Genomic DNA, 26,345 nt, shown 5'->3' with positions numbered 1-26,345 from the left:
CAGCTTTTCCTGAGCCACACACTGAGGCGGCTGAGCCAGCCGGGCAGCTGGACGCAGCCGTGAGGCAGGTGATCCTCCCTTGAGAGCAGCCCCACTTACTCAGGCCTCTTTCTTTAGAGGGAGCAGTAGAACCAGGGAAGGTCAGGAGAGGAGCCACAAGGGGATATGGGGTCAGGCGGGGGGACATCTGAGGGAAGATGAAAGCCCTGGGACTGTTAGCTGAGAACACAGGCCAGAAGCGGCTGCCTTGTGTCTTTCATGGAAGGGGCATTTCCTTCCCGTCACCACTCGGACCCCACAGGGTAGGCCTAACCCCGGAAACTGAGATTAAGCTCCAGGGAGTCTAGACAGATGCCCCATGGAGGCAGAAACCACCTGGCCCGTGGGTGCTAGAGGGAGCCCCCCACCTTACTCTAGACATGCATTTGAGAGGAGGGGGCAGGGGGCTCTCTATGAGCAGTGTCAGGAGCCTCCTTTGGGCTGGCTGGGGACTGGTGGAAAGTGGGCTGATGACGTAGGGCCCTGGGGTCTTGCCACTTGGCTCCCAATGTCACGATCAGCTAGTTTGCATTCCTTAACCTGTTTCTGGCAGATGTGGCCCTGGAGTGTGCTGGCTTTCTCACCGGGCTTGGACTGGACACCACTGTCATGATACGCAGCATTCCTCTGCGGGGCTTTGACCAGGTAATGCCCGTGGGCTCAGCTCCCACCCTGTGGCTCTGTTATCCCCAGGGGGTTGCACGTTCCCTCCGCTCACTGCCCTGGCCCGGGAAGGTGCAGGTGTGGGCTGGGAGTAACATCTCAGGCCTTAGACACTGGCCCTTGAGTTGAATGAGGTTGTCTGTGAAATATAAAAACACCTGACAGTGTGGAAGCAACGGTTGGCACGTAAAGCGTGTGGCAGCTCTGGGAACGCGGAGCCAGCCTCATGGACTGCTTTCCTTCCATCGCAAGTGGCAGACGTGTCAGCAGAGGCAGTGTCCTGTGTCTCTTGCTGAGCCCCTCGGGGGTCCAAGGGGGTATGCCGCCTCACCAAGGGCAGCACCAGGCAGGGGAGCAGGTGGCAGACTGGGGAGGCCCTCGGTGGCTACCTCAGGAGACAGCAGTCCCTGGCTGAAGTGCCAACCACCTGCCATAGACTGGAAAGATGTTACCAGCGAGCTAGGATGAGCACTCAGTTCCCAGGTGGGTGCATGGTCCTCCCTGAGAGCTGGGGGCATTAGCGTAGCCTCTAAGGCCCGGCCAGTTCTACACGCACCGGACAGGGGCAGGGCCAGCTCAGAGCACAGCAAGCCTGTCATGGGCCACTCCTGACAGCCACATGGCAGGAGCTCAGAGGGCTACCTCACCAGGTCTGCACCATGCAAGTCATCCTGATCTGTACCTGCAGTGACATTAGACATACCCCCGTGAGAAGCGTGTGTTTTGTTTTTTAACTAAAAACTCTCCAAGGAAAAGTCACCTATTAAAATCCAAGTCTGGGATTGCCTTTGTCAAGATGTCAACCCCTTTAAGACAACAGAAAATAAAAATTTAAATTATTCTTGTAAAAAAAAAAGATCTCAAGCTCTCTATGCCCCCCAAAAAAGCAGATGCACCGCCATCTATCACATGGCCCTGCCAGCCTGTGGTCCACCCTTGGCTCCCCGACCTGCCCTGCCCAGGCAACATGGAGACCTGCCCCTCTGTGCTCCTCCCACTGTGTGCCATTTGCCCTTTGGCTGTCACAGCCGTCCATCACTTTACTCGGCACAGAGGCACTGAGTACCTGCTGAGGGGACACAGTGTCTACAGCAGGTCTCTGACGCTACAGAGAGAATGCCAGGCAGCAGACAGGAGCCATGAGGAGGCCGCGTGGCCAGATGCAGCAGAGATGAGGCCAGAGAGGCAGAGGGGCCTGCAGGGATGAGGGCTGCTGGGAGGACCAGCCTTGGCGCTGAGCCGAGGCAGAAGCTGAGACAACAAGAGGGGGTGCAGTTCTCAAAGGGGGCCCCATGGAGGAGACGAAAAGAAGGCAGATCTGGGCCTGCTGAGGGGCTGGAGTGAGCGAGGCTGGGCTGGTGGGCCAAGTTGGCAGTGGGAACTGAAGCCCACATGGTGGGAGGCACGCCCTAGAGGCATTGGTAGCAGGGGGAGGGCAGTCTGGTACCTGGGTAGAGTCTGGATGTTGTTGACGTTTCGAGGTGGTGGGGTCACTCAGGTGAGAGAGAGTTGGAAGGAAAGGCAGCAGTCTCCAGGTGTGCCCTGGGAGAGGCACAGTGGTGAGGCCAGGTGACCGAGGGCATGCCTCAGCGAGAAGGACGTGCAGCCCCCGGTGACAGGTCTAGGGGTGGTGGACCAGCGCTGTGGCTTGAGAGGGTCCAGCAGTTCCTCCTCAAACTGGAATGTGGACATCCGGGCCCATCAGGTGTCCAGAAGGGTCCAGGAGGGACAGCCTACTTACCTGTCTGTTCCTGCAACCAGGGTGACAGTCCCAGACAGGCAGGAGCCTCATGGTGTGCCAATCCCTAAGTGAGCTGGCTCATCTGAGCAGATATCAGAGCATTTAAATAGTGCTTTTGATTTTCTCCTGAAAAGAGAAGCTGTGGCTGACTGTGCCTCTGTGACAAAGCCCCACAGTACTGGGCTCCACTCTGCAGCCTAGGGGTACGGAGCCTCCTGGGCCGGGTGGGAGGAGCCCTCTCTGCAGAAGCGCCAGCCTCCCCCCCCCCCCCCCATGCTCACTACCCCTGTGTTTCTCGGTAGGGAGCATAGGTGCCCACATACTATTGTCCCAGCTTCTCAATGGCAGAGTTGCTGACCACACTCAACGGAGGGAGGGTAGGGAACAGAGTGCCACCTGGCTGAGGTACGTCAGAGCCCCCAGGAGAAGGGGGCACTTCTCTGTCATACCTTTCGGTGCAGACAGTTAATCAGCATCTAAAGAAGTGTCCAGAGATCAAGTGCAACCTAACCATAGGGCCCAGCGTCCTCAGAGTTGGAGCTGGGGGGGAGGGGAAAAGGGCGCCAGATGCTCTGAGACCTGGCTCAGCCCTTAGCTCCTCAGAAAGCAAGGGGACCCAGAGGTGGGGGTGGTCTGCTTGGGACCATGTAGCAGAAGGGGTGGGGGGCACCGAACCCTCTTTTTTGGAAGACCCCTCTTGCCCTCCCGCCCCCCAGGGCCTTTTCAAGCAGGCAGGGGGCCAGGTCCTCTCTTCCCAGTCATCAGTAGTGACATTCTCACCGCCATCTGGTCCTCACAGGGTGTCCTCTTGTGCTTTGTAGCAAATGTCGTCCTTGGTCACAGAGCACATGGCTTCTCACGGCACCCAGTTCCTGAGGGGTTGCACCCCTCTGAGAGTGGAGAAGCTCCCGGACGGCCAGCTTCAGGTCACCTGGAAGGACCTCGCCTCTGGCAGGGAGGACATGGGCACCTTCGACACCATTCTATGGGCCATAGGTAAGGGTGTGCGAGCCATACGCACACAAGCCCCACCCAGAGACCGGAGGCCCGCCTTCCCTTCTCTCTGTCTCCAGGGGCTCCTCTCATCTTGCTGGCTCTCCTGCCGGTCAGCTGCTACAGAGTGTACCCCTTGGGCTATCGCAAAGGCTCACGGGATTGTTTCAGATACTTCCCAGTAGGTTGCTTTGAGCGCTGCAGGTCATCATGTGCTAGGAGGGGCATTTTACCGCCCTTTCCGGAAGTCACACTTTGCAGACTTCCAAAAATAGCATCCAGTGATGAGGCAGAAGCCTCAGGCCTTTCCCAGCCAGGCATGGGCTGTGTTCTCATCCTCCTGTTCTCTGAGAGGCCCAGAAGCAGTTTTTAGTAGGGGCAAAGGCTGGGCAAGTGTGGCTGTGCAGAACTAGCCCACTGCTGACCTTGTGGGACACACTCCCTAAGCCGCCCCCGTGAAGAGAAGGGTGGAGAGTATGGATTTGGGAGGGAGCGGGGAGAGCCTTGCCCAGGAGCTGGGCCTGGGCCTGGGCTGGTCTGAGGAAAGGAAATGGGCTTCGAGGAAAGGCACCCTGGCCTCAAGCTGGACAGAGAGAGTAGGGAGCCCAGACACTGTGCCATCAGGAGCCTGCTCATAGCTGGGGCACGTCCGTGCTGTGAGTGGGCTCCCTCCATGGAGTGCGACGGGTCTTATTAGGAAGGGTGTGCGGAGTGCGAGTACGGCGTACCTGCTGTGACATCCCACTGCCTTGATACCTGTGGCTTCTGGGGTTACAGTGTTGTTTTCCTAAGCACCCATCACTTGCATGTTAAAAGTAGGAGCAATCGAGGTCTTGCTCATTCTTGGTATTTCCAGTTTGAAGAGTTCTGTCTGCCCTGAGCCTGGTCAGTTGTCCCTCTTCTGTGAGCCTGGGCTTAGAATTCATGTGGCTAACAGGATTGTCATCTGGCTCCAGGTCAGTGAAGCCCATGGTTACTGAGCACTCAGAGGGGCTGTCACTCAGGTGGGCTGTCCTGTCAGCGTTTGTCAAGACCTGGCCACCAGGTCCCAGGGATCCCTGAGGTGGGGCTCCAGGTGGAGAAGGGCTGCATCACAGTGCAATGTGCTTCTGAAAAGCCTGTTTTTTTCTGAGTTGTTCAGAAAGACTGGAAATCAGAAGGTGAATTAAACTCTGGAGGAGTCAGAGCTCTTCACTTTTGTCTGGCCAAGAGCAAATTTGAGGAACCAGGGAAAGATCTGAAATGTCCTGGAGTGAATTTAGTGCCTCTTGACCAAAATTCAATAAATTACCAAAGGAAATATCCTTGAGCAAATTGTAAATTTTAAGCAGGTTTATATGAATACTACGAAAGATTGCGTAACTCTTGAAACCCAGAAATGTAAATGATGGTTAATAACTTAAACTCCATTCTAAACAGGGACGTAGCATGTTTCTCCCCTCCCATCTGCACCGTAGCCCTCCCCCTTTATCCCCAGATGTCTCTGTGTGCCACCCTATGCACACACATCCCTGGTCTCGACCTTTGCACTGAGGTACAGGCCTCCACCTAGAGCTATCTGCTAGGCCCATGCTGATGGCAGGAGCTTGGTGAGGGGCTGTGCCCTCCGAAAGCCTCAGGGTCCCCCAGCTTGCAGACAGGGCCTGGTGGGCCACAAGCAGGGCCCCAGGCGTGCATGCCTGCCCTCCTCCACTGGGTGTCCATTTTATTTTTTGTATTTTCAAAAAGAGCATCCCCAGACAGTCTGCCCAGAGTGATTGATGCTGGGGGTGGAAGCTTTTCACAGTCCTTGGCCTTTGACCTTGCTTCCCGAGGCGGCGCTGCGGTGGCGGCGGTTTCTGGCACGCCTTCTGGGGCTGCACGGGCATGTGCTGACTTTGCTGCTCGCTCCCGGGCCAGATTTTGTAAACATCAGGAGCCACTTCCCAGTTTAACAACTGGGAATGTTTCTGCCGGTTTACCCCCGTAAGCCTTTAGCCAGGCACTATTTCTACTTGCAATAAAGAATGATCCAATCCAGGAGGTTAAAATAAAATGCGCTGGGGACCACAGGGCTGGCGCAACAAAGAGCTCTTGGACCGGACATCCCGCCCCAGCAGCAAGCTGGGGCTTTGACGTGAGTTAAAAACAAAGGGGAAGGACGCCCCTTATGCCCTGCGGACACATGCTGAAGGCTGCAAGGAGCTCCCGTGAGGCCGAGAGCCTGCCTGGCCTGGCTGCCCGTGTACCCAATGCCTGGGCCACCGCTGGCGAGGACAGTGGACACAGGGATGGCAAAGTCAGCCCTGCAGTCTGGAAGCAGAGGACTCTGAGCCTCTTCCTGGCGCAGCCTTGATCTCCACGTGGTGGATTAAACACATTAGCAGTTAAAGCAGTTAATTGCTGTGCAGGGGGCCCACTCATTGTTTGTCTCTGAATCACCCACCCACACCAGGTGTCTCAGATAATAGACTGGGAACTCGCAGCGAGGAGGATTTCCTGTCTGCAGATGTGCCGATTACAGTGCTGAGTGAAGACAGTCAGCCTGCGCTGTGCCGCGGGCTCGAATTCACCCTGCACAGTTAACCAGTTGTGTCCTGAATCCCCGGCTCTTTGGGGGAGTGGGAGCAAGACGGAAGTCGGAGTGGACACCTCCCAGTGTAAATGCTTCTAGGGTACAGATGGGCTTTAGTTTAGCTTAGATTTTGTTTTAAAGCAGGGATGGAGAGCACCTGGATCACAGCCTGGGGAACCGGGAGCTAAAACTGTCCCCTGCCCCTCAGCATCTCAAGCCTCTTGGGAAGGTTCTCTGTCCTTCACTTGAGGGAAGGACGAAGGCTCTGGCGCACCCATCCCTGAGGCATGGGAGTTCTGCACACTGTTGGAAGAGCCCAGATGGCCATGTTCCCAGTGTCTATAGTGCCTGGAGGGCTGTCCCATACCTGCCTTAGGAGCCCCCTCAGTCTGCGGAGTGAGACCTGGGGGAATCAGCCACTGAAGCCATTTCCTTTTCTCAGGCTTTATCTCAACAGAAGGGCTGTTGTCCCCGTGTGTCCCACCCATGGTTGGGTCACTTCTGAGCCTCTTAGATGGTGTAAAGGGAGCCAGCAGTCTCTGGCTCTCGGGCACTGGAGGCCCAGCTTTCCGACTTCCATCCAGCTACCATTATGAGGCTCCCGCCACGAGCCACTCCGGGCAGTGCCCACCCACACAGCCTGTGTGCATGGACCACAGCTAGGGACACAGATGGTGTCTGGGGAGCCCGTGGTGGCGCCCCGCCATGCCCAGGGAGGGGAGCACGTCTGCCCAGGATGGACTGTGGCCTGGGGCTCCTGTCTGTCTGGGACTGTGTGCTCCGGTGTACATGGTAGCCGCCCTCAATCAACTGTGTTCATCTGATGGCTACACCATACTACAGACACGGCCCACATAAGTCTCTGAGGAATTTCCCCCACCGGCGCGAGGGAGCAGGAGGCAAAACAGAACCAAGCCCCTGTGGCTGGGAGTGTCCTGAGTCTAGCGGGAAGGAAGAGGCAGTCCGGGGCCCTAGCTCCTCCTGAAGGCCGTGGATGTTGTGGAGCAGCCGGTGGGCTGATCATGGATGCAGCCTGGCTGGGAGAAGCCCCGCTCCAAGGCCACCAGGCCTGTTCTCCTGGACTGCATCTCACAGTGACTGTAGGAAAGCACGTATGTAGCTGTGTTCTTCCCGGTGGGGCCTCTGCAGTGGCCTGGCTGTGACAGGTCACATATAGAAGACTGCTTTGTGACAGACATGTCAGCTCACCCAGTGCCCACCCCTTTCCTGCTCTGGTAGAGCAGCCAGCCTGGAAGAACGCACAGCTCTGCTTCTGATAGTCTAACGCCTTTTTGTTTCAGTGCAAATGTAGAGCTTGTAATTACTGACATCAAGAGAGACCCAAATCTGCTTGTGTATGTGGTTGGGTTTTGGAGGCAAAGACATTTATGGAGTTCATGCCTTCAGGCACCTCCCATAGGCCCAGGGAAGTGGCCAGGGCCTTCCTCACCACACCATGTGGCCCCCAAGAAGTGTACCACTGCTCCTGAAGCAGCCAGTGCCGTTGGCTCGGTGGCCTTCCTTTCCCTCAGCCCTGGCACTAACCCGTCGCAGAATCCAGGAGAGGGCAGTGGGAAACAGTGTCCTGTGCTCCCAGACTGGTCTCATGCCCTCTGCTTGGGATGTGCTCCACACAGCCAGGGACAGTAAGCTGTGCCAGGTCTGCAAGCCAGCTCCTTCCTGTGTCCAGGGCCACCTTGCACCCCACACCTCCCAGCCACCAGACCCAGCCTACCTGCCTCCGTGCTCATGAACATCAGGTGGGATCTTGTTTACCGAGCTGAATTCAGGATTTATGATTAGAATTTAGTGGAAACCAATTAGGAAAAAAGAAAAACAACCCTTCGTGAAAGCTCTTCTAGAGATAAGTGGGCCCTGTGCGTACATATTAATGCATTGCCAATTCAATTCTACAAGTGCCACTCAGAACAGCCAACCAGTGGGAAAAGTATATTTATCTCTATCATTGTTAAAGCAATAATTTCCGTATGTCACGGATCTTGTTCCTTTCTGGGGGCTCCCGTGGGCCTAAGCTGGAGGCTCTATCTAGTCCAAGGGCTGACTGTAGGGGTTTTAGGGGCCCACGTGGCTTATTTTATACAATGTCAGTGCTTACACACAGGCTTGAATAGAAAAGGCCCATGTGTTCCCCAAGGGTTCAGCTCACCCCACTTGTCCAAGGGACCGTCCAGGTAAGAGACTCCCTCAGGACAGCCTGGGGGTGAGGGGCGCTGGTGGGAGCTGGTGGTTACAGCAAGCAGCCCGCCACACGTCACGCTAAGTTCCACAGGCTCACTCATTCATTTAATAAGCATTGAGCCCTGCCTGGGACACTGAGGCCAGCAGGGTAGGTGCTGTCCCCAGGGGGCTCACAGCTGTGGATGGGCCCTGGGGCTCACTGAGAAGGGGCCATTGGAGAAAATAAAAGAAGCCCTTTATTGTTATTATCATTTTCCCTTAAGTCTCAAAGATGACAAGAGACATACAGTACATCTTTGAAAAGTAGGCCTCCGAGAATCTGACTAGAGGTTCCAAAGGTTTGAGTTCCCTTTTGAGCTTGGTCCAAGGTGCTGCACAGGCCAGGCCCAGTGGGAGTGGCTGGCTTTGGGGGGCAACATGCTCCTAAGGAGGGTCCCCCTCCATGAGCCTGTGCGTGGAGCTGCTGCTGGGCCCTCACCCACGCCGCCCCAGCCAGCCTCCCGGACCCCCGACCTCCCAGCACTGAGCTACCAGCTGCTTCCTTTATATCCTCGTTGCGTCTGTCCGATTACAGCCCCTCATTCACCCTGTCATACTCCTGCTGGCACTTAAATCTTACCTCGTTACATGGATTGCCCTTCACTCGTCAGAACATGTGCTCCAGGCAGGCATGAAATTGTAGGGAATGCCCGCCTTCCCATAACAGATGAAAGAGGCACGTGAAACTGCATGTGCCCAGTTGTCCGCATTCCTGTGCCCAGCAGAGCAGGTAGTGATGACCATCAGCAGCCATCTGGGCGTTTTCGGCCTTCAACCCTTTCCAGCTGGCTGGGTGAGTGCGGGGGCTGGTGAGCAGCAGCTGGTGGGGCTCCCAGTGCCATCAGAGGAGGACTGGCCTGGTCCAGCTGTGCCGAGAGCACTTGGGCTGAATGCTGATTCTGCCACCACTTCAGGGGTGCCCTGGGTGTGGGTGCTGGGAGAGAGGGACTGTCCTACCTCAGAGACACCAGGGGGTCACATGGTCCCCCTGAGGGACTCCAGCCAGCAGACAAGGCCGGGCCTGGTGAGAGAGGCAGTTCCAAGGGCAGAGGTGTGTGGCCCATTGACACATTTATGCGGATGTAGCCTTTGAGGAGGAAGTGAAAATGTCTGTTTGTACCTGGAATTTTAATGTCCTTATTGTTTGCGATAACAATGGCAGAGTGTCCTACGTGTATTCCATAAAAAGCTCTTACAAGGCAAGAAAGTCATGAAAATGTCTATGTGAATGAGGAAATGTATGAACTGACAAGTTATAAGAGGAAATAACAGTTAATCAGTGTGTAGCCAAAAGATACTTAATTTTACTAGTAATCAAAGATCAGCGCTGAGCCGCCTCCCCCTTTGGGAAGAAGCAGAGCCTAAGAAGGAGCCATGGGGGTGTAGCCCTGCCCTGCGCTCTGGCAGCCTCACTGGCCAGTGGCACTCCTCTGAGGGCCTGCCCCAAGGAACTAAACTGACATGTGAACAAACTGCCATCTCCATCCTGGTGGTGTCCAGGGAGCAGAGATTTGGAAGCTTTCGGAAGTTCCACCTAGGGGAGCCATTCGGCGGCACTTAAAACCCAAGCTGGGTGCCAAGAGACCAGGCTAAAAGGGGAGCTAGTCCTTGGGATGTTGAGTAGGTGGCCTGCTATGCTGGGATGGGGAAAGTGCTGTGTGTGACATGGATGGGGATGGCGTTCCCCTCTTCCCCTAAATCGCCTGAGGAGTGTTACCTTTATTTTTGCATAGGATAAAAGGAAGATGGTCAAGGAGATGACTTGGTACACTTGCCTGTATCTTGCTTTGTGCCATTTATGTTGGTCTGGGCCTGGGTTGGGCATTGTTCATGTAGTGGAGCTGCCCTGCTTGTGTGGCCGGCCATTGGGTTCCACCAGAGCACCCATTCTCCTCCCCTCTTCTGGGACTCCAGGCTTGAGCTGAGTGGGGGCCGCACTATCTGACTGAGCCCCGGCACCTGAGGGGAGATGCAGCCCTGCTCTGAGCACAAGGGAACAGAACTCAGGAAGGGACATGTCCCTTCCTCCTCCATGACCACTGCCTAGGTTGTTTGCTCAGTGAGGCCTGTGGTGGGGGCTCTGGGCCCGGTGTCCTGGCTGTGGCCCTGTGGGGCTGGTGGAGCCTGCCACAGCTCTGGAGTGTGGCCCCTGCCCACCCCAAGCCTCACCTAGCACATGTCCTACTGGCACAGTTCCAAACCCCAATGTGACACAGCTGCCCTTTTCAGGGCTATTTGACTGCCTGGTGTGGCTTTCCTCTCCCTTCACTGTTCATTCTAGGAGAATCAGTGGAGCACTTACCGCATGCAGGCATCTTCTTTGCTATACTGTTTAACCCCGCCGCCTGTCCCCCTCCAGCCAACTAGCTATCCATTTATTTATATCAATGGCCTGACTCACACGTTCCCATGTACATTCCAAGTTTAGGTACCTAGCATGTCCTTAAAAATTCTGGCTTCAAAATGGACTATGGAGGCCACCTAATTCATGCATTTATTGTTGTCTCCTGTTATTACTTTTAAATTTATCTTTACAATAATCCCCTCTTATCCATGGTTTTACTTTCCGCTGTTTCAGTTACCCACACTCAGCGTCAGTCTGAAAATATTAAATGGAAAATTCCAGAAGTAATGCATAAGTTTTAAATTGCATGCTATTCTAAGTAGCATGATGAAATCTCGCACGGTCCCGCTCCATCCCGCCCAGGATGTGAATCATCCCTTTGTCCAGCGTGTCTATGCTGTATACGTCGTACGTTCTCCACCTGTTAGTCACTTAGTAGCCGTCTTAGTTATCAGATGAACTCTTATGGTATCGCAGTGCTTGTGTTCAAGTAACCCTTGTTTTATTTAATAATGGCCCCAAGGCACAAGAGTAGTGATGCTGGCAATTCGAATATGCCAAAGAGAAGCTGTAAATTGTTTTCTATAAGTGAAAAGGTGTGTATGTATAGGAAAAATCATAGTACTTATAGGATTCAGTACTACCCGTGATTTCAGGTATCCACTGGGGGTCTTGTTATGTATCTCCCGTGGATGAGGGGGGACTACAGTATTTTCCTCAGGACCTTGGATGCGGTTTGGCTGGCATCTGCAAGGTGTGTTGTTACCATGGTTACCATAAGGCACACAAGGAAAAACCCTTCGCCTCCTGTTACTGGCCACGCAGGAGTACAGGGGAGAGCTCAGGAGCAGTGTGGTTGGCATCAGAGCAGGTTGGTCTCGGGCCGCCAGCTTTGCTCTCAGACACTCCAGCCCCAGCCCAGAGCAATCAGCAGGTTGACCCGGTGAGCTGCTATATGCAGTGCTCCCCAGAACCAGGGGCCTAGGGAGGAACAAGAGGGCTGAGCTATGAGCCTTGTGCCTGTAGGAACCCTCAGCCCACCCAGCAGACCCCCACCAGTCCTGCCCACGGGGCCCAGCTCCTTCCTTGCTGAGGCTCAGCGTGTTCCAGTCCCTTCCCAAATGCACAAGGGCTCCTGAGAGTCAGGCCCCCAGGCCACCTGGGAAGGACACTGGCCAGGGTGGCATGTCCCTTTCTGCACGCTCATGGGTCTCCAATCACACGATTCTAGTGCCAGCTTCAGAAGGGACCTCAAGGCCTCAGGTCACCCATGTCTGGCTTGATCAGCAATGGGTGCCAGCCTGCCTGGCACCTGATTCCTGTGGCCAAGCAGAGTGAAGAGGCTGGAGCCTGCTCCCCACGAACTTGAGAAGCACGGCTTAGCCAAGTCTCTGTTTTGACTTCCCACTCAGGGAGAGCAGCTGGAGACGAGGTTTCCCTTTCACAGGGCTTGGTCTTCCAGATGTTCAGATTGGCACCACCCGTTATCCGACCTCTCATGTGTCTGAGCCGCCACGAGCTATGGGAACTAAACCTTTGAAACCATTCATCTTTGCCTTCAAGGGATTGCCCTGAGCCTCTGGAGTCCCTGAGGGGCCACCCACTGCCCTCCTAGGGTCAGGCAGGAAGAACTGCCTTTGCCACGCCCTGGCTCAGCAAGGCCACGTCTGAATTAGACAGAAAGCTGGCAGCTCAGCTGTGATGAGGCTCAGGGCTGTAAGTATATGGAGCCCAGCAGGGAGGTAGCAGCGCTGACACCCCTGGGAACTGCTATCATCTGTCCCTCTTGGCCTTTGCATCCAAGAGCAAGATTAGCCAAGCCGAGTGCACCAAGGGTAGGTGTGGTGTGCTCTGCCCATCAGCCCAGGTCCTCTCTCAGGACCTGGGGGCTGAAAGCTAGGGCTTTCTGCTGGACAAGTGCCACGGGCACACAGGAGATGTGGAGCTGAGGGCTTTGTAGCATGGAGTTGCCACAAGGCCTGGCTTCTAGCCCCGCTTGCTCAGTGCCTGTGCTGGCTTTGCAGAGAGGCGGTTGGGGGGCTTGTCCTGAGACCCTGAGCAGGGCATGAGTTCGTACATTCTCACTGCCTGCACTGGGTCGGCTCCCCTCTATGTGGCTACCGGAGGACATCCCCCTGCCAGACTCTGGGGACACAAGGCCATAGCCTATCCATGCACAATCTGGTGGCAGGATAGAAGCGTAAACCTACCATGAAATGCTCTCCTGCCCCTAGTACAAATCTGCAGGAGTGTGGTGTGGGAGTGAGAGAGCCCTAGGGTCATGGAGAGAGTGGGAAGGAGGTCACCGCACCCCAGGAATGGAGACTCGTAAGGCTGTTGGCTCACCTGGGGCCCAGAGGCAGGCTCCACGGAGACCGAGACACCCCCAGCCAGGAAATGCATACACAGGAGAGGAGCCACAGCTTCTGCGTGTGGCCTAGGTTGTGTGTATTATGTGTCGTCCCCTTGGGGCAGGATGCCTTTAGCAGCTGCATGGCCCTGTCACGCTGTTACCGTGGCTGCTCTGTCACATCCATAAGGCACCCAGGCCTGGAGTGGGCTGGCCCCTTCAGTGAGGAGGGGTTTAGAGATCACAGTCTGGAGGCACGTTGCTCTTGGGGTCATCACTGCTTCTAGAGCTTTCTGTGGTCAGAGCCAGGAACTTTGTATTTTTTTTAAAAATCATGAATTTCCAGTTCAAATGTAACATTACAGAGTTTTAACTGTCCTCTTTGAATGACACATAAGATCTATTTGCAGCTCATTTATTGTTAGAACATAACCCTCTGAGGATGTTTAGTTAAAATGTGGGTTCCTACAGGCTCTTAAACAAATTGTCTTTCTATTGCTCTGTTACCAACTTCATAGACCATCAGGGCCCTTTGTTTCAGGTTGTTGACAGGTCATAGGGATTTTTTTCAATTTGATTTAATTTTATTTTTGAATATATAAATTGTGTATAGGATTAAAAAAAGAAAATTGTATTACAGGGGTTGCTTAGAGAAGTCCCGTTCCCATCTCCCCTCACGTTTCCTCCCTTTCTGTAGCTCACAATTTCTACTAGTCCTGCTTCATCCTTTCATTGATTCTTCATGCAAATGTAGGGGTGTGTGTGTGTGTGTGTGCGCGCGCGCGCGCGTGTGTGTGTGCACGCGCGTGCGCGCACCATACATGCGTGTGTGTTTGAGGCCCGTAGAGGCCAGGAGCCCCTTGACGATGTTTGTGTTTGATGTTTTACCAATTCTAAGTGGACATTCTGAGAAGTATTTTAAATAAACCAAGGGACCTTGGTCAAAACCGCTAAAGAAAACCTTTCAGCCTTGCTCTTTATTTCCTTCAGGTCGTGTTCCAGAAACCAGAAGCCTGAATTTGGAGAAGGCTGGAGTAAACACCAACCCCAATAGTCACAAGATCCTGGTTGATGCTCGGGAAGCCACTTCCATCCCCCACATTTATGCCATCGGAGATGCAGCAGAGGTACGGCCTGTGCCCACTGCCTGACCCCCACCCTGGCCACCCACCCCAGCTGGGCCTCAGGGACACACGTCACTCACAGAAGCTCTGGGCCAAACCCCAGGTGCTTTTTTTTTTTTTTTTTAAGATTTTTATTGGGGAATTGGGAGGATGGGAACAGTGCTGGGGAGTTGGGGGAAGGGGAACGGACAAGTTGCTGTCGTTTTGTTCTTCAATCTAGTTGTGGAGGATGTTGCTTCACTGGCCCAAGTTGGCACCATCATTGCGCTCTTCTCTGGCGAGGCAGATCAGTCGCCGGCTTCTGGACGGCCGCTCACTGCGGCTGCTGGCCGCTCACGCTGGCTGCTGGCCACACACGGTAGCCCATGGCAACCCACTGCCACAGGGACTGCAGCCCACGCCGTCGCCGGCGACTCATGGCAGCCCAGCTCCAGGTTGAGCTGTTGTACAGCATCTCAGCTGCGGAGGGCAGTGTCACTGGCCCTCATATGTGGGATCCGAACCGGGGCCCTCTGGCATCCCAAGCGAGTTCTTAACCATCGCGCCACTCGGCCGGCCCCCCAGGTGCTTTTAAGCCTTGATTTCCGGGAAGAATTGGGCATCAGTTTCTGCTCTCTTGTATGTTCTTCCTTTTTGTGGAGGGCAGGTGGGGAAGGCTTAAAAATGGCTAAGAGCTCCCTTAGCAAATTCCTGTCGTGAACCTCCTCTGTGTCAGCTTCAGGGGTGGACATCTGTTCACACGCACAACAGCACAGGCCTCAACCTCCCCTCAAGTGGGCTGGAGATGCCGGACTTTTAGAAATGCTGCTGCTGGCACCACCTTGGGGCCATGATGGCCCCACAGTACCAGGCCTGACTTCCTCATCTCAGTTTACCCTCTAATCTGTGGGCAAATCAGTACTCTCCCTGGATTTTCCCGGCCCCACTCAGGGTCTTGCCTGTTCTCTGTCCTGGAAAGCGTGGCACACACCACCCTATGAATCCCTAGTGGAAGCCCTGTCCCCCTGCTTAGGGGCATCTAGTCAATGCCCCTCTTCCCCTCTTCACGGGCCCCCAGCAAGACCTGAAGCTGGTCAGTTGTTGGGCCCCTGTACCCCCAAAGCCTCAAGAACAGTTGGCCTCTCCTATATGTGTGCAGCACATCCTGAGGAAGGAGGCTCAGGAGGGTCCCTGGTCAAAGGGGACTAAGAGGGGCACTCGGCCCCCCCAGGCCCTGCCAGGCCTCTTGGCTATGAGACCTGGCAGCGTCATCAACCTGTATATTAGTTTCCCAGGGCTGCCATCACAAATCATCACAAACCAGGTGGCTGAGAACAACAGAAATTTACTCTCTCTCATTCTGGAGGCCAGAATTCTGAAATCAAGGTGTTAGCAGGGCCGTGCTTTCTCTGAAGCCTCTAGAAGGATCTTTCCTCACCTCTTCTAGCTTCTGATGGCCTCAGATATTGCAGGAGTAGAGCTGCAACACTGCAGTTGTTGCCTCTTCTTCACAGGGCCGTCTTCTTCGGGTGTCCATGTGTCCTTGTTTGTCTCTTACCAGGACCCTCTCATTGGACTTAGGGCCCACCCTAATCCAGTATGACCTCATCTCCATTTTTACCTTCATTATATCTGCAAAGACCCTTCTTTCCAAGTAAGGTCACATTTTGAGGTTCCAGACACAGGTGAATTTGGAGGGGATGCTATTAGACCTACCATGATGTGTTAGTTTACATTTATTCATTATGTACTGACTGAATGTCCATTATTGTGGCAGTTTTCTGGGTTCTGGGGCCACTGCAGGGACAGACAAAACCCCCAGTCCTTGTAGAGGTGACATGCTGGTAGGGATCACCAGTGACAAATAGGTCAACTATTTCAGATTCAGAAGGTGCTTAGTGCCAGGGATCAGGAGAGACCTGGGATGGGGGCGGTGGCAATGAGGGGCCCCTGGGCTGCAGCAGAGCTAGAAGGGGCATGGGGAGCTCAGCAAGGATGCTCATGCCCACGCACACCCCAGAACCCACTTTGTGAAATGCCTGGGGATAGGGAAGTCAGCATCTAAGGCAAGTGAATCCCTGGGTGGGGCATCCTGGAGCTAAGAGGACACAGGTGGCAGTTGTCACTGATACTGTGGGACCATTCTTCCCTCAGTGTCACCTGCCAGCCTCTGCTGTGGTCATTCTGTTTTGAGGGCTTCGAGAGAGCGTGGCCACATGGAGACAGGCCAGGGCAGGCGCACATACAAGGTTGGGCTTTCCCTTTGTTTCTGAAGGGGCAGCCTGCGTGTCTGGCATTGATTTGCCCTGCCAGACACCTATCCCCATGTAGACCCATCCTGCTGGGGCAACAGGGTCCCTGGTACCGCCGGTGTACCAGAGGGGTCACCCACCAGCCATGACTAATGCTCAGATGTGAGCCAAGTGACTGCCTCTTGAGCCCCGCAGGCCCCCTGGGAACCCAGGCTCATGAAATGATAGATAGGGCACAGACCACCGAGCACAGGAGGGACTGCGGGGACAGCCTGGCTGGGGCGTGTGGTTAGAGCTCTGGCCGGTCTTCATGCCAGGCCATCTTTGACCATCTGATTGGCCTGTTGCTGTGTATGGAAATGAGTAGCTTTACATGTCCTGGAGTTCCCGTGGATTTGGTCCTCGTAGCCTGGCAGTGCAGTTGTTCAGTGTGATCTCTGATGGCCTGGACGTGGCATTCTCTGGTAGTGGCCTTTGTGTTCATCCTGTGAGCTGCACCCTAAAATAGCACCGTGGTCTTGGGAGAGAGTGCTGTTCATATCACAGACACTCTCCACCCACCATGGGAGCTGGGCAAGTTGGAGTTCTGTCAGCTGCAAGAGAAGGCTTTCCCAGTTTAGGAAGACACATGTCCCTGTGAGATGGGCCATAGCCCAAAGCCTCCTGAGTTTCGTGCCAGCATAGCAAACCATATTTCAGGCTATGTTGCTAGAAACATATGGTACACGCAATAGCATTATTTATTCAGACATTCAGTCTACTCACTTGGAAAGGTCATTCAGAGCAGTCACAAGAGTTAACGCCCCAGTGGTCCGCGGGCAGCCATTGTTTAGTGCGATATTGTGCGTGTGTGCCTGGAGGTTTCCGCACCTAGCCAGGCTCGGTGGAATGCACAGCCTGCTCTCTGGAGTTATCTCTGTGGATCTCCATTCATTTCTGGAATGTCAAACAACATCTGCATTTCCTGCTGCTGCAGAGGTGATTGGCAGCTGGTCCCAGGCCGACGCGTGCAGGAACGCTGGGGGCCGTGTCCCCCCCACACACACACACTCCCCAGCAGGACACACCCTGGGACAGAGCAGTGTCTGATTTGGGATTTGTAATGGGCTGTGACATGCAAGTTGAGCTGCATGTCAGGAGCACACAGAATGCTTCCAGGGCCCATTTTAGCCTAAATCCCAGTGCATGCGAATGGTTGACCAGTAGCAGGATCTCTCTTGAGCTTTGTTGAGGAGGAAGCTCTTCAAGGTCACTGACATGAACAAGGGGTTCAGAGAGAAGCCACAAGTGAGTGTGGGTACTGTGGTGGGCTTATTAGCAGCTCACTTCTCTGCTGGGGAAAGGGTCGTCACCACAGGTGTCTCCCAGAACAGCACAGAGGGAGCAAGGAGGGGACCAGCAGACCCCCCGAGGGCCCTGGGCATTGCTGTCTCACTGCAGAGGCCCAGCGGCAGATAGCATTTGGGAGCTTCTGAAAGGGAGACGCTTCATTAGGAAGGCAATGGATAGTGGTGGAGGGACTGCACGGACTCCCTTAGACATTGTGCCAAACTAACCCTGTGCTCCTCCTTCCTTTGTCAGGGGCGACCTGAGCTGACACCCACAGCTATCATGGCAGGGAGGCTCCTGGCCCAGCGGCTCTGCGGCCAGTCCTCAGACCTAATGGACTACGACAACGTGAGTGCTCGCTGCTCTTTGCAAGGCTAGGTCCAGCCTGGAAAAGGCTGAGGCTCGTCCTGGGATGTGGCGGTGTGCGTGCATGTCTGTGTGTGTGCATGTGAGGGGGTGTGCATGCACACCTGTGTATGTGTGCATGTCTGTGTGCGTGCATATGGGTGTATGTGTACTCATCAGCGTGTGCGTGCATGTGGGTGTCTGTGTGTGCATATCTGCATGTGCATTCATGTGGGTGCATGTGCACCTCTTTGCATGTGCGTGCATGTGTGTGCATGCACACGTGTGAGGTTTAGCTCTGTGGGTGTGGCCCCGGAACAAGTGAGTGAGTCTACCCACTGTCCTGTGACCTGCCAGCCTGCATAGCTGGGGACTTGGCCCAAGTGGGGATCCTCGATCTTTGGTCCTCAGGAGTGTGCCTGACTCAGAACCTGCTTTCCAGGTCCCCACAACAGTCTTCACTCCACTGGAATATGGTTGTGTGGGGCTGTCAGAGGAGGAGGCTGTGGCACGCCATGGAGAGGAGCATGTGGAGGTAAATCAGGGCTCTGAGGGGGTGCCACAACATGACGCCTGTGTGATACTCATGCCCCATGACACCCCCTCCCCGACAGAGGCCCAGCAGGCGAGCAGGACCCTGACAGGGCGGGAGCAGGGTGGGACATGGGGACCCAGAACAATGTGGGAAGGGGCCTGTGAGATGGGAGTATTACAGGGCAACCCCAGAAACTAGGGAGCCCTTGTGTGTAGCCCACCTCACAGAGGCACATGTCTCCCTAGACCTAGAAGGCTTCTCCTGCCCTCCGACCTCTGCTCCCTTTGTCCCCTGACCTCCTGCCCTGGCCTGTCCCTGCCTCCAGGTACCTTGCTTTCCTGTGACTCTCCCTATGGTTCCCACAGTCTCAGCTTCTTCACCCCACCCTAGCCCCACGCCAGTCCCTGCCTCTATTTCCCTTCTGAGATCCTCCCAGCCCCTGAATGTCCCTGACAGCCCAGATTGGGTACTTACCCAGGAGGCAGGGGGTTTTCATCAGACAAGGCTGTTTCTGGGGTCTGCTCCAGCCGGCTGTGGCCTGGGGGTGGCTACAAAGCATGCCCCAGGTGGCCCAGCAGGATGCGGGGAGACTTTCGATGCTGGAAACCTTCAGTGTGGCTTTCTCTTGCTGCTGCAGAAACTTACAGGCAGACTGGTTAGAAACCGGACCCCATGTGGCCACAATAGCCGGGCTCGGTGCCCTTTGGGAATGAGTCACTGGACTCCAGGGCCTGCCCCTTGCCCCAGAGCCCCAGTCCCCTCCATCAATAGGCAAGGCCTGACAGGCTGGCCTTCCCCCCAGCACTTTATTTGCTATTTTTGTTTGATTCATCACAAGTACACTGGGACATATGTTCATGGCATTTTATAATGTTGTTTTATGTTTCACAATGTTGAATGGCCAAATACCCTTTGTTTGTTTTCTTTTCAATTCTGTCTTAGTTAGAACAATATTCTCTGAAGCTCCATTAATTAATAATGGCTGTGTAGCACATGTGAGGGCCCTGCTCATTTTTTACTCGGCCGCAGCCCCGAACACACTGTCGAGACCTTCTCGGGTGCTGAAAGCCTTTGTCCGACAGCTCCGGTGTGGGCCAGGGGCTGCCCCGCGCCTGCCCCCTCCTCTCTGCTCAATTGAGGACCCAGCAAGCACCAGGGTGCCTGAGGGAGGCCAGATGGCCGCCCGCTAACCCACTCCTGCCCCCCACTGCTGAGGTCGCCCTGTCCACTCTGCTGTGTCTGCCTAGTCTGAGCTCCAGGGCGGTGCCCATGCTCTGTGCTGACCCTTGGGCTCTGTGACGAATCACAGCGGGCGGTGCTTGGCCAACCTGCTGCCCACTCTGTTCATGGAGGCCTCAGCTTGGATGGGAGAGGCTCTGTCCTGCAGACAGTGTGGCTCCGACCACAGGCTGCCTATGCATGAGAGAGAGGGGTACTGTCCACGCCAGCTGAGCCATATCCTGGCCCCAGACCACAACCTGCAGGCCGAGTGGGAGGTTCTGGGTTCCTGCTGCACCCGCACAGCCTATTGGACCTAGAAAGTGCCCACGGGGCTTGATTTGCTGCAACTGCTAACTCCAGGAATTGGTATCTTGTCACCAGGTTTATCACGCCTATTATAAACCACTGGAGTTCACAGTGGCTGAACGGGATTCGTCCCAGTGTTACATAAAGGTGAGTATCTTCATGAGCGTGGCCTAGGGCATGCCAGGTAGTGAGAGGGAGGGAAAGAGCAGGGCCCAAGTGGGGGAACCTCGCACATAGCCACACACGCCCCAGGGGCTAGGCCGTGCGCAGCCCCGGAGTCCTGCCTCCAGCCAGGCAGCAGCTAACAATGTGGCTTTCAGATGGTGTGCCTACGGGAGCCCCCACAGCTGGTGCTGGGCTTGCACTTCCTCGGCCCCAACGCAGGCGAAGTTACTCAAGGATTTGCTCTGGGGATCAAGTAAGTCCAGAGGAATGTCGGCGGTTACGTGATGCTCAGACTGGTGTCCCTCTGAATGTTGGCAGCACTACAGTGGAAAGTCCGCTGCATTGACGTTGCTTTTATGTAGTGTTGTCCATGTTTTCGGCAGAGCGTCTCCTCAGATGGGGCAGGTCCAGCCAGACGAAAGGCAGCTTTCTTTTGCAGCCAGACACTGTTAAGCCAGCCACACCAAGTGTCTGTCTATGGCGGGAGCCACCTGGGGAGTGAGGGGAGAGCCTCGTGTCTCTGGCTGGCCCTGGGGGAGAGAGGTCACTGTTTGGGTCTTTTCTACTCAGAATGAGCAGTGTCGGGGCCCTGGCTCATGGTGCCCTTTGCCCAGGTGGTCACGAGCAAGGTCTCAACCTCGAATGTGCTGTGCGAGCCACCCCCAGGGTGAACGTTGGTCTACTGGAGCTTTTGCCATTTCCTGTGTCTTGCCCTGAGTCTTCAGCATAGGCTGTGCAGTGTGGGGACCAGAGCTGCCTGGAGCCTTTGCTGATGGAGGCTCTAGATAGGAGTGGGTTGTGCAGGACAGTGAGGAGATTGGCAGGTGGGGCTGTCAAGGAGGAAGGTGGGGTGAAGCAGAGGTTAAGGGCAAGGAGGGCCTGAACGGATAGAGGAGTATGCATGGGCCCCTTGGATTCCCATGTGTGCTTAGAGGGTATGAATGTGGCTGAGACCCTTGGGGGTGGGTGGAGATGGGAGGTCTGAGCACAGGGCAGGGGATCAAGGAGCAGGGTCGGTACCCAGAAAGGCTGATGGAGGGGCTGCAAAGGCCAAGGGTCTAGCCTTCAGATGGGCCTGAGTCCTCAGATGGGGTTACCCCTGTCACAGAGCAGCGAGCCTCAGGCCCCACCATGGCCTCCTAGCAAGACGATCACTGGGTTGTGGGGTCAGGTTCTCCTGGGTTGGAGGCAGGGGCTGGGTCTCAGAGGAGAGAGCAGGCAGAGCTGGGTCCAGGGTTGGATTCACATCTTTGGAACATGTGTCTGTGGTCCCTGATCACAGGATGCACACTGCTCCCCATTCAGTCCAGAGTAGCCATTGGAAGGAAGCCCATGAGCCTGGTACAGGCTCTGCTGAGTCCTGCCAGAGCCTGTTGGGGACCGGCAGTCGACCCTGGCTGGTCACAAAGAGAGCAGCCAAGGATGACCCCTGGGACCTGGCCCACTGACCTGTGGTGAGTGCTGGGAGGCCGGGCTGTCGAGAGTACTAAAGCCCCAGCTCCAGCCCAGGAGATCTCTGGGGCTGTCAGGACAGGGAGAGCCATGGCTGTCCCACAAAGCCATCTCCATCCATACTCTGGCATGCTGATACTTTTACCAGGACTGACACTAAGCTGGAACAATTCCCGGGGAGACTTTTTAAAATGTGGCAACCTTTTTAATAATGCAACGGCAAAGGGCTGATTTCTTTAATATGCAAAGAGTTCTTAGAAATCAACAGTAATGATTATAGGACAAATCTGATAGAAAGATAGAGGACGTGAATAGGAAATTCACAGGAAAAGAAACTAAAAATAAGTAGAAAGCTGCTGTGCCTTGTTCGGAATTTAAGATGTCATTGAAACACCAAGAAACCCTTTAGGTTGGTGAAGGTGTCCAGTAGTGATCGTTTTCCAGTGTCTGCACAGTTGAGACACTGAAGGTTGGAACAGCTCAGCGGAGTGATGACAGCAATGTTTCAGACACAGTCGAGAGGAGGGGCTGGAGCTGCCCGTGAGGGCCTTCTGTCCACATTTGAAATGTACACACTGGTTGTTCATGGTGGGAGTCTTCTACCAGATAGGTATTCCAGCACATGTGTGCACAGATATAAGAAGAGCTGCTTGTTGCAGCCTTGTCTGCAAACGTTAGGGATATACCCTGTGGAGCGTCCACATGCACTGTGTCCCAAGGAGTGAACAGTGCATGGGGGGTGGTTGCTGCTGAGCTCGCAGGGGCTCATGTGTGACAAATGCTGGATGCAGAGCAGAGGAGCAGGGCTGGGGTGGGGTGGTGGAGAGGGGGTACAAGCTGCGGTAATAAGTGGGCTTGGGTGGAGTGAGGAAGCGGGCCTCACAGAAGGACCAGCTGGGGCCACCACCTAAGTAGGGCTGTGCCTGGTGGGCTGGGAGCAGCATGAGGCCAGGCTGGAGCAAATGAGGGAGGGGCAGGTGGGAGGTGGGCTCGAGGCGGGGCTGCTTGGCCAGTGCAGGCACCAGGCATTTCCTTGAAGGGAGATGGGACGAGTCCAATAGGTATTGGCAGGTGTTCCTGGCTGCTGGCTGGAGGAGAGAGGGTGGAGGCCAGGGCTGGTGGATGGTGAGGAGACCAAGACTTCCAAGGCCCTCTCCTATGTGCCACCTTCCCGGGGACAGAGTGACGTGAACATGTCTCCCTGCACTGCCTGATTCTCCCCCTCCCCTTGCATGTAGGTGTGGGGCCTCCTACGCACAGGTGATGCAGACGGTGGGCATCCACCCCACCTGTGCCGAGGAGGTGGCCAAGCTGCGCATCTCCAAGCGCTCAGGCCTGGACCCCACTGTGACGGGCTGCTGAGGGTAAGCTGCCATCCCTGCCAGGCCCAGGGCACACAGAACACCTGCTGCCCCCACAGCTCAGCCTTCGGAGGCTCAGATCCAGGTACACATGAGGGGCAGTGGACTCCATGTAAGGGCAGAGCAGTGATGGGAGGGGGGTAGGGTGCCACTGCGAACTGCTCTACAGGAATGTGGCAGGCTGCACCTGCCATGCCACCTCAGACAGGTGAGCCCTGGGCCCAGGCCACAGTGGCCAAAGAAACGGGGCTGGAAAGGGAGGCCACTGAGGGCTCTACCCAACCCCCTCACCCCCCAGAGTACCCCCAGACCCTGGCTTGGCTGCCGCTGCTCCCCACATGCAGGACGTGTCTTGAGGATGGGCTCACATCCTGTCCCAGGTGGTCTGTCCCAGCTAGGACCTAGGTATAGAAAATGTCCCTCAGACTGAGCTAAGTGGGCCTCTGGGTTGGAGTGCTCCCATTCCCGCCTTGCTCCACACCGAGCAGCGCTGGCTTGTTTCTATCTTGCCCAGAAGGTGGAGATGCTGCTTTGTGCACGGCTGCCACTGCACAGCTGGTTCTGTTAGAGCTTCGCAAAGTCAGACTGGGTGGGCGGCAGCCAGGAGCCTCTAGCTATGTTGTTGATCCCAACCTTCTTCTGAGGAGGAAGACATTAGTGAGACCCTCCTTGACCCCTGCTGAAGGGATGCCTGTGGTCAGGGCCTTTCATCTCTCAGTCTGAACATCTTCCAGCTTCCGAGGGCAAGTGTGAGGGGACGAGCAGTGGCCAAGGGTCCCATGGGCAGTGGGCCCAGGGCCTCCCCAGGGTCACTCTGAGCATCTGTTCCACCATGGACCCCCAGCCAGGGCTGCCTCAGATATGGACAAAAAAAGGGCATCCTGAGGAAATTCTTATCAGAATGTCACATCTAACAGATGTTTTGTTAAGAGTGTGCCATAAATTTTTATCATTTCAAAATATTTTTCACAGTACAGTGCTCCCTGTGACGCATCAACCTGGGGGAGGAGGAGTGAGGACTCTCTTTAGGGCTTGTTTCTCATCTGCCCTAAGAAGGTTCCTGTGTGTGGGCATGAGAGACCTGACCAGGTGAATGCAGGGATGGTGTGGCCTCCACGTGCTGACTCCCCATCTTTGACAGGACAATGGAAACCAAGCCCAGGCGAGTCTCACCCGTGCCTGGAGAGCCCTTGAGTTAGACTGCGTGGGGCAGCGTTTCTGGATGGACTGCCCATGTGTCCTGCAGGGATGGCTCCCCGGGGGCTATCAGCCCCCGCACCTGTACCTCACACCCCCTCCTGCCTGGGCCAACCCTGCCAGGCCCCGGATGCCAGTCAATGACGACCTGTGCAGAAACCCACCCCGTGGGCTGCCCATGTCCGATCCCCCTGGTGTTTCTGGAGTACAAATAAAGAGGGTGTTTTCCTGAAGCATGCCCTGCCTGTGGCATCCCCAACATGCCCCCCAGGATAGTTCAGGCAGAGATGGGGCCTGGCCACCCAGCCCATCACACTCTCCCCTTCATCACCTCCCTCCGTCATTTGGGAACTGCTTCCAAGTTGTGCTTTGATGGGAGGTAGGGTAGCATCACCTCATTCCCAGCAGTCACTCCTGGGAAGACCCTGACCATGTCCCCCCTGGTATAGACCCCAGGGGATCCCTCCTGGGGCCCTCTGTCCAGGTCTCTGCAGGTCCTGCAGGTGCTTAGGAGGGCTTCGTTCCAGAGCATCCCGCCAACGGTGTAGCCCAGCAACAGGAGTGGGCAGGGGTGTTGGAGGCTTTCTGCCCCCTGAATGTCAAGCACCTCATTATGTTTCCATGGTGGCCTCCAAGTCAGCTTGTCGGTTGTGCTCAGGCTAATCCTGCCCACTGAAGCTTGATGGGCCCAGGGAGAGCCCGTCGGCACCGGCTGCACCTGTCAGTCACCCCAGTGAGACAGCGCTGACAGCGACAGGCAGGGCCCGGCATTGTGCTGAGGCTTTAGCGGCGGTTAATCTGGTGTCTTTCTTAAGAAAACATCACTTAGTCTGCCGGCCCGGGAGCCCTGGATGGGACCCTGCTTGTCAGCAAACAAAGGAATGTCTTTGCACCTTAATGGGCCTATGGGAGCCTCAGACTCTCCGTGTGAAGCAAGCGTGTGCAGGAGCTCTCTCAGACGCCCAATTAAGATGCCAAGTGCTGGGCTGGGCCAGGCCCTCTCGACAAGTGCAGTGAGAGCTCACCCATGTCCCATTTAACGCACGGCTGGCGGCGCGCCCCTACCTGTATCCTGCGGGGAGGGCCACCTCTTTACTGGGATGAGGTGTTCCCCTGCCTTGGAGGCAAAGGTGAGGTCTGCAGAGGTCAGCTAACACGGGCTGCCAAGGCACAGGAAGGGGCTTCAGATTCCTCAATTGATCGACCCCTGCCTTGGGGCGAACAAGGTACCTGAAATGGCCTTGTTGTTTTTCATAATAATGGAAATGATGCCACCTGTATGGGAACCCTCAGTACACACCAGGCACCTCTCTGGTTTGAGGACCAGGAGTGCCCATCACTGGCAGGCAGAGTGCCATCCACATGTGTGTCCCCGCGGGCCCCCTGGTGGTTTTCTCCACACATGCCCCTTTCCCCAGCATGGACCTGGCTCTAACTCACCTGCTGTGTCTGTAATGCCCACTCTCCATGCTGTGTTTGGCCTGTGCCATCACCTAGAAGAGAATAAAGCATCCTTGGTACTGGGCACCCCCAGTCCTGCAGGTGCATGGAATATCTCTTGGGAAATGCCGCCTGTGTGGCCCTCAGGCTCCACAGCCCCTGTCCTGGAGTCCCCAGACCCACCAGCTCTCCAAAATTGGGGCTCACACCCTTCCAATAAAAGGTGGGCAGGGGCCTGGCCCAGTTCATGAGCAGTGAGCATTCCAGGTGAAATCCTGCTACAAAGGGCCTGGCCTCAGCGACTACTGCCACCTGGGCCACTTTGGGGCCACGTACTATGTCAGTACACGCTTGCCAGCCATGGGGCCCAGCGACCTGGACATCCCACATGCACTCACTACTCTTGTGGGGTCTGGGGATGAGAGCCCAGGGCCCCGGTGTGGCAGAACATATGGACAGCCGCTTCACTCAGGGCAGGGCCCACTGTGCATGTGGGTCTCAAGTCTAAATAAGAGCACTGGTGGCAGGACAGACGTGCTGAGTTGCGTCTCTCGCACTGCACTTGTCGAGACCACCTGGTTCCAGGCTCACTGAGGGGCCGGAGCACTACAGACCAGGTGCTCTCCACCTGGCCCCAGGGCCGCCTTCCTGCCGCCTTTATGTGTTTTTATGGTGCAGTGAAAATATGATTTTAATTCTTCATATTGTTTCATGTAA

General features: G+C 55.6%; 1 protein-coding gene across 1 annotated transcript in view; it reads left to right on the top strand.

Annotated features, from left to right (window-relative positions):
* The window catches only part of TXNRD2 (thioredoxin reductase 2), a 53,972-nt gene extending 28,257 nt beyond the window's left edge, over positions 1-25,715 (top strand). Inside the window, exons 10-18 of the mRNA XM_019626897.1 lie at positions 593-684; positions 3,265-3,439; positions 13,913-14,049; positions 17,859-17,954; positions 18,394-18,486; positions 20,089-20,160; positions 20,334-20,431; positions 22,869-23,076; positions 24,133-25,715. Coding sequence (XP_019482442.1) covers positions 593-684; positions 3,265-3,439; positions 13,913-14,049; positions 17,859-17,954; positions 18,394-18,486; positions 20,089-20,160; positions 20,334-20,431; positions 22,869-22,992 — 887 coding nt within the window. The 3' untranslated portion in view covers positions 22,993-23,076; positions 24,133-25,715. The remainder of the gene's footprint in view (positions 1-592; positions 685-3,264; positions 3,440-13,912; positions 14,050-17,858; positions 17,955-18,393; positions 18,487-20,088; positions 20,161-20,333; positions 20,432-22,868; positions 23,077-24,132) is intronic.
* Positions 25,716-26,345: the final 630 nt, after the last annotated feature.

The sequence above is a fragment of the Hipposideros armiger genome, unplaced genomic scaffold (assembly GCF_001890085.2).
Source record: "Hipposideros armiger isolate ML-2016 unplaced genomic scaffold, ASM189008v1 scaffold_694, whole genome shotgun sequence".
In the NCBI taxonomy this organism is placed as follows: Eukaryota; Metazoa; Chordata; class Mammalia; order Chiroptera; family Hipposideridae; genus Hipposideros; species Hipposideros armiger.
Note: the sequence above shows the minus strand (reverse complement) of the source record. Positions and strands in the feature narration are given on the sequence as shown.